Raw genomic sequence first — 11,300 nt, 5'->3', positions numbered from 1 at the left:
CCAAAGAGAAGTCATTCCCTGTCCTGATCCATCGTGGAGTTGAGAAAGGGGATGCTAGCAGGAGTACCGACGAGTTTCTTGCGATCATGCGATCGTTCTACCATATCCCGGATGCTGTGGAGTTCCGGGTTCCCTATCCCGAAGAGTGTGCTAACAGCCCCCCAGAGGGTTACTTCACTTGCTACGAGGCATTCGTAATACGTTGTCGCTTATGGTTCCCAATCCCCGAAATCCTCGTCCGAGTGTTGGACCGTTTCGAGGTTGCGATAAGCCAGTTGACTCCTCTCGCCATTCAGCATCTTATTTGGATCCTGATCCTGAGCTACGAGCATGGCCTTTCCCTTTCCGTCGATCATTTTGAAGCGCTTTTGAGGCTTCAACTCGTCAAAGATACGGACAAGCATAGGCTGGTCCCTCGGAACTTTATGTCAGTGGTTAAGAAGTTCATTTCGAACTTCAACTCGTGGAAGAAGTTTTTTTTCTTTGTTCGTACACTACAAGAAAATCAGTAATTTCTGACCGTCATATCCGTTGGAAAACGATCGGAAATGGCCTGTTCTGACAGATCTATATGGTCAGAAATTTTTAAGCGGTCAGAAACGGTCAGAAATATCTGACCGAAAACCGACGAATTTCCGTCAGAAATGTCGGTCAGAAACTTCTGACCATAATTGCGGTCAGACACTTTTGACGGTAACAGCGGTCAGAAAGTTTTGACGGAAGATACGGTCAGAAATTTTTGACGGAAGATACGGTCAGAAATATTTGACGGATATTTCGGTCTGAAAGTTTTGACGGGTACTTCGGTCGGATATTTCTGACAGGTGCATCGGTCAGAAACGTTTATTTCGGTTGGGATTATAAAATACTGAAATGGTAGTTCGATTTTGAATTTTAAAAGTCAAATTTTTATAAAAGATTTGCAAAGTTAAAAACAAACATACATCGATAAAGTAATTAATTTACTAGTCATAGATTGTACAAACATACCAAAGTGATTAATCACACCAAAACACATACCAAAAACCGTTGGCAAAGTTCCAGCACGTAAAAAAAAAACCAAAGTTCCTTACTAGAAACATCGATCGTCCGGGCTTTGGGTTGCAGAGTCCGGCTGGGTTTAAGTTGCAGAGAACTGCTCGGGTAAAGGTTGGAAATGAAAGCGGTCACGCTACGAAGCTGTTCCTCAATAGCTTGACGTTTTGACCTGTAAGACCCGATCCTGGATTCCCCAATCCAACCAGACCGCGGCCTCACCAAACAATGCAACCAGTTTCATTTACATATTCAAGTTCAAGTGTTAAATAATTCTAAGTCTTTTTCAGAGTTTTGAGGTTCCAACATTCACACTTAAACAATCCAACATCGACTAGGGCAAATAGATATTTCATAGATAATAACCAAGGTTCATACATCATTTATCATCCTAATAAATAGATCACACACTAGAATCGCATAAGTTCACAAGTTGCACAATAGGCTACAATAATTACACAATTTTCAGAATCAACCCAATCACCACACATCTTCCCATGGCCGCGGTCCTCATGGTGCTTTTCCCTTACCACGGTCCATTTCTGGTCCTGGATCCAACACAAACAAACACACAATCACAAGGTTAGATTACAAAACAAGAATCAGTTCACATTGCATGGTCGGATCCAATCTAGTCAAGAACAATCATCAAAAATGTCAAATCTGACCCCTTTAAAAAGAGATCCAAATACCAAATAAAATTCATGATAAATCATGACAATTCAGAAGAAAAATATTCCCATAATCAGATTCAAAAGAACCGGCTCAGATCATAGTGATCTCGGCCATGAACAGCCCACACAAGAACAAGGGGCTTTCATGGGGATTTGATCAGGCCAAGGCCTTAAGATCGATAGATCCTTCCCTGTAATATCATAAAACAATCCATAGTACAATATATATGAAGAAAACAGAGTAGAAGAAGTCAGAGTAAGGAGTGGCCAATCGATCCAAACCGGCCAGACTCACACGGCCATCATCCGCGGCCTTGTCCGGTTACTCTTGGCCACACCTCTCACCTTAGGAGTTCGGTCTCCAGGGGCGACTTCCTTCTCTTTCTCCTTTGCCTTCTCCTTGTCTTTCTGCCTCAAATCATCCTCTTGATCACACGCCCAAACACACCAGGAACACTCAAGAACAATCTCTTGGATCAAATCGGCCAATCCAAGGTTTGTGTCTCTCTTTCTCTCTTGAATTTTCTCTGTGTTTCTCTCTGTGTGAAAGTGAGTAAAAATCGACCAGAATGGCAGAAATGAGAGAGAGAGGACGACTTAAACTGTCCCCAACCGCCTGGGCGAACAGTTACCAAAAATCACATCCCTTCTTCCCAAAACCGTCCCATAACCGTCCCATAACCGCCCATTGGCGGTTTCTCCCCTTTTCTTCCTTTGACAAATCGATCACTGAGCCTCAGCTCACACTCTGGAAGCTTGCCCACTCCCTGTCCCAAGCCTAAGACCAATTTGGTCGAACCGTCCTGCACCCGGACCATCGGCTCGCCCAGTAACCGTCCCGGACTCGTCCACACTGATCCGAACCAGAACGCACCGTTCACCGGATTGAGCTGACCTCCAGCTGTTCCCAGCTGAGTGAGCTAGTCCACCAGCTCCTGTGAGCTGAACAGATCATGGTGAACTGAATACCAGCTGAACCGAGCTGATTGAACTCAAACCAACACTCGTCCAGCTGCCTAAACACTCACTCAACTCCTTTACCCTTGTTTCCATCGTATCCTGGTTAAGCCTCAGCTGACTGATGCCCTTAACCTTCATTCAGGGCCATGATACGCTTGTCTCAAGGTCTAATGACCTGACTGGTGCGTCTCCCCGCACCATGGCCCGTCCGGGCGATCCTATCTAGGATCGGGGACATGACAAGTCTCCCCCACTAACTTGGGATTCGTCCTCGAATCCATGTTAAGTGTTTCCTCAGGAAGAAATTGTCTGTACCAATCCGGATACATAGCTTTCATTTTTGCTTCTGTTTCCCAAGTGATGAGGTCTTTACCGTTGTAATCCCACACCACTTTGATCATGGGAACTGTCTTCTTTCGCGTAGCTTTCTCTGACCGATCCACAATCCGAACCGGCAAGGTTTCCAAAGCCAGGTCCTTACCAACGTCAGCAGGAATCTCGGGCAAGACAATGTCTTGTTCAGACAAGCATTTCCGGAGTTTGGATACATGGAACACATTGTGGTATGCATCCATTGCTGATGGCAAGTCCAACTTGTATGCCACTGCACCCACTCTCTCTATGATCCTGAATGGACCCAAGTACCTAGGATCCAGTTTCTTTCGTCCAGAAACCCTGGTCCTACCCTTAAAGGTAATCATCTTGAGATACAACAGGTCATTGACCTCAAACTCAAGATGTTTCCTATGCTTGTCTGCATAGCTCTTTTGGCAGTCCTGCGCCTCTTTCATCTTCTCTTTTGGCGGTCCAGTCTAACACACACACCCTGAGCATATCCTCCAAGGTTTGGATTGTCCTTTCAGACTGCCCATCCGTCTGAGGATGATTTGATGTGCTCATATTCACTCTGGTTCCCAGGGCCTTTTGGAAAGCCTGCCAGAAATAAGATGTAAATCTTGGATCCCTGTCCAAGACAATGCTTGCTGGAACACCATGCAACCTCACTACCTCGTCTAGGTACACTTGCACAATCCGGTCGATCCCCTTTCTTGATAGGCAGGAAATGAGCCGACTTGGTCAGCCGATCAACCACAACCCATACTGCATCTTTCTTATTCCTGGTCGTGGGAAACCCAGTCACAAAATCCATTGTGATGTGATCCCATTTCCATTCTGGTATGGGTAGGTTCTGAAGTAGACCATTGGGAACCTGATGTTCTGCCTTCACCAGTTGACAAGTGGGACACTTAGCCACCCACTCTGCAACATCATATTTCATCCTCACCCAATGGTAGTACCTTTTCAGATCCCTATACATTTTGTTCAGTCCAGGATGAACTGAAAACTTAGACTTATGAGCCTGTCTCATAATCTCTTCTTTGAGTTCCTTATCATTAGGAACACTGACCCTCCCATTGACCAAGATGGTACCATTGTCAGTTGTCTGGTACTCGGTCTTGTCATTGGCGGCTACCTTCTTTAGATTCTCATCCAGGCCCTGTGCTTGCCTGATCCTGGTCAGGAGATCGGCCTGGTTCACTGCCTCCAACCCCAATGGCTCATCTGAACCAACCAAGGTGTTGAGGTTCAAGGACCTGATCATCCCTTCCAGTTCATCCGCCTCCCTCTCAGATGACACTTCAGCCCTTCTGCGGCTCAAAGCATCAGCCACTAGGTTAGCTTTCCCAGGATGATAAGCTATGTCCAGATCATAATCTGCAACAAACTCCATCCACCTCCTCTGCCTTAAGTTTAACTCAGGCTGAGTGAATATGTACTTCAAGCTATTATGGTCTGTGAGTATTTGCACCCTGGCACCATAAAGATATGATCTCCATATCTTTAATGCAAATACTACTGCAGCCATCTCCAAATCATGGGTCGGATAGTTACCCTCATGCTTCCTTAACTGTCGGGAAGCATAGGCTATCACCTTCCCATGTTGTGTCAAAACACAACCAAGACCGGTTATGGATGCATCTGTATACACCACATTAGGCTGATCAGCCTCAGGCAACACCAGGACAGGTGCATTAGTCAACATGTTCTTGAGTGCTGCAAAACTTTTCGCACACTCCTCAGACCATGTGAACCTCACGTCCTTGCCTGTCAGCTTAGTCATAGGTTGAGCTATGCTCGAGAACCCCTTGACATATTTCCTGTAATAACCAGCCAACCCTAAGAAGCTTCTAACTTCCGTAGCATTCTTTGGCTGTGGCCATTCCTGGATACATTTGATCTTATCTTGATCCACTGAGACTCCTTTATCAGACACCACATGTCCAAGGAACCCAATGCTCTTCTGCCAGAAACTACACTTGCTTAGCTTAGCAAAGAGCTTCTGTTCTCTCAGGCGGCCCAACACCGCCCTAAGGTGTCTTTCATGGTCCTCCTTTGTCTTGGAATACACGAGTATATCATCAATGAAGATGATCACAAACTCGTCCAAGTATTCCCTGAAGATGTCGTTCATCATCTTCATGAATGCAGCAGGTGCATTGGTCAGTCCGAACGGCATAACCACAAACTCATAGTGGCCATACCTAGTTCGGAACGCTGTCTTCCTCACATCATCTGGTGCAATGGGGATCTGATGATACCCAGAGGCCAAGTCAATCTTGGAGAACCACTTGGCTCCACGGAGTTGATCCAACAACTCATCAATCATGGGTAAAGGGTACTTGTTCTTCACAGTCACCCTGTTCAAACCCCTATAATCAATGCACAACCTAAAGCTACCATCCTTTTTCTTAACAAATAGGACTGGTGCTCCCCAAGGTGATACACTAGGGCGTATGAACCCCTTCTCAAGCAACTCCTCAAGTTGCTTCTTCAGCTCTGCCATCTCAGCTGGTGCCATTCTATATGGACTTTTTGATAATGGGGCCGTTCCAGGTTCCAATTCAATGATGAATGGGTCAGCCCTATCAGGGGGAATGCCCTGTAGTGCCCCAAACACATCCTGAAATTCCCGAACCAACGGTATACCCTCTGGGTCACAGGCCCCTACAACCTCATCAGTGTAAATGGTAGCCAAAAAGGCCTCACAACCATTTCCAAGCATCCGTTCTACTTGGACTGCTGAAACCACCAAACTACAAGAGGTTGGCTTGATTCCTTGGTACTTAATCGGGGGTCCAAACTCGTTCTCAAGTTGCACCCTTCCCCGGTGACAATCTAGAGTTGCCCGATACTTTCCCAACCAGTCCATGCCCAAGATAACTTCATGATGCTTGAGGGGGACAACAATCAGATCTATAGGCATCGGCCTATCCAAGATCACCACAGGGATGTCCTTAACCAGACCGAGTGAGTTCATAACTTGCCCTCCGGCCGCACTCACTCGTTCAGGACCATCCCATGTTCCATACTGAAACAAACCTTTTCCTATCATACTTGGACTCACAAAACTATGTGTAGCTCCAGTATCAAATAATGTGTGTGTTTCCACACCACCAATACTTAAGGTCCCTACACAAGACCCATCAAAGTATATCTATCCATCCTAGGTTTCATACCATGCAATTCTACTGGAATTGTCAAAGTAGTAGTCTAGAATGTTACCAGTGATCGCTTGGAAAGGCTGAGTCCCATCCACATCCTTGGATAGCTCATACACACGAGGTGTTGAGGTCTGGCCTCGTCCCTGGACTGGCCTGCTAGCCTCTCCACGTCCCTTACTTTGGTTGCCTTGCAACTTAGGGCAATCCCTGCGGTAGTGGCCCTTCTGGCCGCAGTGGTGACAGGTCCTGGACTCACCCAACGGGCTTGGACAATCCTTGGCTGAGTGATCCATCTTACCACATCGAGTACAGGCACCCATGGCCTTCCAGCACTCTCCACCGTGGTATCGACCACACTTAGGGCACTCTGACCTACCACTTGAGGTTTTACCCTCCTCGGTCGAGTCCCTCTTCCTCTTCTTGTCACCACTCTGACCCGAGGATACCACCAAACTCTTCAGCTTCTGCTTACCCTCCTCGGTGAGGTTGGTCTCCAGCAAGGCCATCCTCTCAACCAACTCAGAAACCGTGTGGAACTTACAAACAGAACAGTAGGTTCGAAGTTCCACCCTTAGGCCTCGGATGAACCTTCGGACTTGAACCTTCTCATCCTCCAGTTCTCTTCCCACATACCTCCTGAGTCGGTTGAACTCTTCTTCATACTCACGAACAGTCCTCCGTCCCTGAGTCAAGTCCAGGAACTTGGACTCCAAACGATCCCACGCCTCAGCAGGAAAGTACTTATGGTTGAACTCAACCTCAAAGTCAGCAAAGTGCTCAATGGTACCATTGGTACGCTTGTCCAAAGCTAACCACCAATTATGTGCATCTCCCTCCAGGAAGTGTACTGCTATGTCCTTCTGGTAATCCTCAGGACATCGTGTGGACTTGAAGTTTCGAACCAACCTGGTTCTCCACTCGTCCGCCTCCATAGGATCAACACTTCCAGCAAAGTGTTTGGTTCCCAACTTGGAGATATGCTCCAGCACCTTCAGGTAGTCCATACCATGCACTGGCCTGACCGGTGGGTCTATCTCAATCACGTCAGCCACACGGCTAGCACCAACATCAGCCACTCCAGCAGCAACCCGAACCGGGGGATTAGCCTGGCCCACGGACGAGTTCACCAATGGTGTGAACGCATGTGTCAAGGAGGCTATCTGAGCTCCCATGATCTGCATAGCCTCCACCAAGCCCCTTATGGTCGGCTCAATGACCTCCTCTGCATAGCCTCCACCAAGCCCCTTATGGTCGGCTCAATGACCTCCTCGGCACCAGTGACCCGAACATTGTTTGCATCAACATTCTGGCCACTCCCACCACCAACGTTGGACGACCCAGTATCGTCTCCATGGACTTGCTCTTGCTGCTCGTCCACATTAGTTTCATTAACGTCAGTAGGAAGAGTTGGACCCACTGGAAGTCCGGTTGCATTGTCCACCTGCTCCACCAGAACGGGTAGCACTGTGGTTGGAATGGTTCCAGCTGGTAACACTCCGGTCTGTTCAGCACCATCCTGCCCCACTGCTCCAGACGCTCCAGTTGCCTCCTTTCCTTTCCGAGATTTATACCTTCTTGTACCCTTAGGAGTTACAAACACAAACAAAAGGTTAGTCCACAACTGAACACACAACCTCAATCACTCCTAAGTTAATCAGTACAAAAGATTACTTAGAACCCAACAATCTCACCATGAGTCCAAACGGCCAAGTGTGTGGTGAACCAATAACCCAACAAATCCTAGAATCAAGAAGGCTCTGATACCAACTTGTAAGACCCGATCCTGGATTCCCCAATCCAACCAGACCGCGGCCTCACCAAACAATGCAACCAGTTTCATTTACATATTCAAGTTCAAGTGTTAAATAATTCTAAGTCTTTTTCAGAGTTTTGAGGTTCCAACATTCACACTTAAACAATCCAACATCGACTAGGGCAAATAGATATTTCATAGATAATAACCAAGGTTCATACATCATTCATCATCCTAATAAATAGATCACACACTAGAATCGCATAAGTTCACAAGTTGCACAATAGGCTACAATAATTACACAATTTTCAGAATCAACCCAATCACCACACATCTTCCCATGGCCGCGGTCCTCATGGTGCTTTTCCCTTACCACGGTCCATTTCTGGTCCTGGATCCAACACAAACAAACACACAATCACAAGGTTAGATTACAAAACAAGAATCAGTTCACATTGCATGGTCGGATCCAATCTAGTCAAGAACAATCATCAAAAATGTCAAATCTGACCCCTTTAAAAAGAGATCCAAATACCAAATAAAATTCATGATAAATCATGACAATTCAGAAGAAAAATATTCCCATAATCAGATTCAAAAGAACCGGCTCAGATCATAGTGATCTCGGCCATGAACAGCCCACACAAGAACAAGGGGCTTTCATGGGGATTTGATCAGGCCAAGGCCTTAAGATCGATAGATCCTTCCCTGTAATATCATAAAACAATCCATAGTACAATATATATGAAGAAAACAGAGTAGAAGAAGTCAGAGTAAGGAGTGGCCAATCGATCCAAACCGGCCAGACTCACACGGCCATCATCCGCGGCCTTGTCCGGTTACTCTTGGCCACACCTCTCACCTTAGGAGTTCGGTCTCCAGGGGCGACTTCCTTCTCTTTCTCCTTTGCCTTCTCCTTGTATTTCTGCCTCAAATCCATCCTCTTGATCACACGCCCAAACACACCAGGAACACTCAAGAACAATCTCTTGGATCAAATCGGCCAATCCAAGGTTTGTGTCTCTCTTTCTCTCTTGAATTTTCTCTGTGTTTCTCTCTGTGTGAAAGTGAGTAAAAATCGACCAGAATGGCAGAAATGAGAGAGAGAGGACGACTTAAACTGTCCCCAACCGCCTGGGCGAACAGTTACCAAAAATCACATCCCTTCTTCCCAAAACCGTCCCAAAACCGTCCCATAACCGCCCATTGGCGGTTTCTCCCCTTTTCTTCCTTTGACAAATCGATCACTGAGCCTCAGCTCACACTCTGGAAGCTTGCCCACTCCCTGTCCCAAGCCTAAGACCAATTTGGTCGAACCGTCCTGCACCCGGACCATCGGCTCGCCCAGTAACCGTCCCGGACTCGTCCACACTGATCCGAACCAGAACACACCGTTCACCGGATTGAGCTGACCTCCAGCTGTTCCCAGCTGAGTGAGCTAGTCCACCAGCTCCTGTGAGCTGAACAGATCATGGTGAACTGAATACCAGCTGAACCGAGCTGATTGAACTCAAACCAACACTCGTCCAGCTGCCTAAACACTCACTCAACTCCTTTACCCTTGTTTCCATCGTATCCTGGTTAAGCCTCAGCTGACTGATGCCCTTAACCTTCATTCAGGGCCATGATACGCTTGTCTCAAGGTCTAATGACCTGACTGGTGCGTCTCCCCGCACCATGGCCCGTCCGGGCGATCCTATCTAGGATCGGGGACATGACATGACCGCTCTTCATCAAGCTCCGTCTTCATCCGCTCCATGTACTGAACAATACTCGAGGAAGAAACAGAGAGCTGAGATGATGAGGTTGAGATAGCTTCAGAGGTACGACCGATACCATACCGACGACCCTTCTTAATAGGAACATTCTACAAAAGAAGAGTAGAAAGATTTTAAAATTTTATAAGAACTATAAATATAACATGTTAATATTCAAGCAGCTGGATTTGAAGTAACCGATCCAACATCTAACTGAAGAAGAAATAAACTGACTCGGTTTCTGTTTTGCTATATATAAAAGTCACACAACCTTTAACTGAATTCAAACTGACAGTTCTACTGAAGTGAAACCAAACCTATATTAGGAGCTTGAGAACGAATCCTAAAATTCTAAGTTATAGGCTGGAGAAAAAAAAAACAACTGACCACATAAAGTAGACATACCTCGAGAACCAGTTGGTTGATCTCTTCGCGGGACAGCATGTTAGAAGCTGTAGATCCATCATTCGCAGACAACTGATGAGACTGCTGAAGTTGTGCTTCTTTGTCCTCCTTCAGCTTACTCAGAGTTGCCAACAGCTCTCTCGCAACAGGATCTTGCACCTCACCGGTTTGTTTATTGGTGTGCATATCCCTCATCAATTCTAACCAATCTGGTGGCACACCACCCCTTTCAGCAGTCTTCCAATAAACACACAAATGATATAAGAGTATCAGTTCAATGTATATGATGAAATTAATAAAGTTGAAAAAAAAAAACCTCTTACCATTTCTATCTCACGTTCCTCTCGTGTCTTAGCACCACCATTGTGTACTGCTTGACCTTTTCCACCACGCTTGCTTCTTCTATTAACAGAATTGGTAGCTGCAATATGTGCAGTAGCATCGAGCTGCCAATAGGCTTTAAACCCGTCCCACACATCTTGATTCAGACATATGGGTTTATCCTTCTTCAGCCTCCACTTTTTCTTCCACTCAGTCACGTTGCTCGTGTACTGCTTTCTAGCCTGCAAATTAAAGGCTGTCCGCACATCATTGGTGAAATCAGGGTCCCAGTTCCAATCTTGCTGCAATGAACATGCAAACACAACAAACATATGCATAAGTCGAAATTAATCTGTAACCAAGCGGACATTTACATTACAAAAAGACATTACCGCAAATGAACGGAGCCACATCTTCTGAATTTCTATTGGAACATGTGCATACGTCGGATAAGGCAACTCAAGGAGACTGTGAAAGCATTTCAAAATCGAATTAAGAGTTAAAAATTTACCAGCTTGTATTTGGTTCTCCATTTTGGCTCAGCTTAGGAAGCAACTCTCGTCCTGGTGCCACCAACAACTCGTTCAGTAACCTATCCTCGATGATTGATGCTGGCTGTGGCTGAGGGACACTTGTTCCTTGTGCAGCCGGGGAACCCAGACCAGCAGATGAGGAAGATGGAAAAGAACCGGCGAGAAAATCCGCATAAGACCTCGAGTTAAAAAAAAAATTAACACTTAGAACAAGAAATGAAATGTTTTTGACAGAGAGTTAACAACATAACCGATCAAAATCTATGTACTTTTAGAGTTTTAATTCCCACAACCTATAAGAAGCTATCAACATCATACACAAAAAATCATTTGACAAAATCAAAACCGATGATTCATTC

The 11,300-nt window shown here is 45.9% G+C and overlaps 1 protein-coding gene across 2 annotated transcripts; it reads right to left on the bottom strand.

The window, feature by feature from the left end:
- Window positions 1-316: 316 nt before the first annotated feature.
- On the bottom strand, window positions 317-10,418 carry LOC125596592. Of its 2 annotated transcripts, XM_048771686.1 has the most exons (3): window positions 10,088-10,418; window positions 9,650-9,792; window positions 317-1,207 (listed from the first exon to the last, which is right to left on the bottom strand). In XM_048771686.1, the coding sequence occupies exons 1-3, from the start codon at window positions 10,280-10,282 to the stop codon at window positions 1,003-1,005; spliced, it is 543 nt and encodes a 180-aa protein (XP_048627643.1). In that variant the 5' UTR covers window positions 10,283-10,418; the 3' UTR covers window positions 317-1,002. The 2 variants fall into 2 exon arrangements, with proteins under 2 accessions (XP_048627643.1, XP_048627644.1); XM_048771687.1 differs by lacking the exon at window positions 317-1,207 and having other exon boundaries at window positions 9,503-9,792.
- Between the last annotated feature and the right edge of the window lie 882 nt (window positions 10,419-11,300).

Source organism: Brassica napus, unplaced genomic scaffold, assembly GCF_020379485.1.
Source record: "Brassica napus cultivar Da-Ae unplaced genomic scaffold, Da-Ae ScsIHWf_1237;HRSCAF=1767, whole genome shotgun sequence".
Classification (NCBI taxonomy): Eukaryota; Viridiplantae; Streptophyta; class Magnoliopsida; order Brassicales; family Brassicaceae; genus Brassica; species Brassica napus.
Note: the sequence above shows the minus strand (reverse complement) of the source record. Positions and strands in the feature narration are given on the sequence as shown.

Bases quoted from the DNA above. Each gene is read 5' to 3' on its own strand.
- LOC125596592 (XM_048771686.1), bottom strand. From the start codon at position 10,282: ATGAGGGATATGCACACCAATAAACAAACCGGTGAGGTGCAAGATCCT. The intron at 9,793-10,087 runs GTATGTCTACTT...CTTCTTTTGTAG, and splicing joins TCAACCAACTGGTTCTCGAG to AATGTTCCTATTAAGAAGGG. The intron at 1,208-9,649 runs GTCATGTCATGT...CGGGTCTTACAG, and splicing joins ACGGAGCTTGATGAAGAGCG to GTCAAAACGTCAAGCTATTG.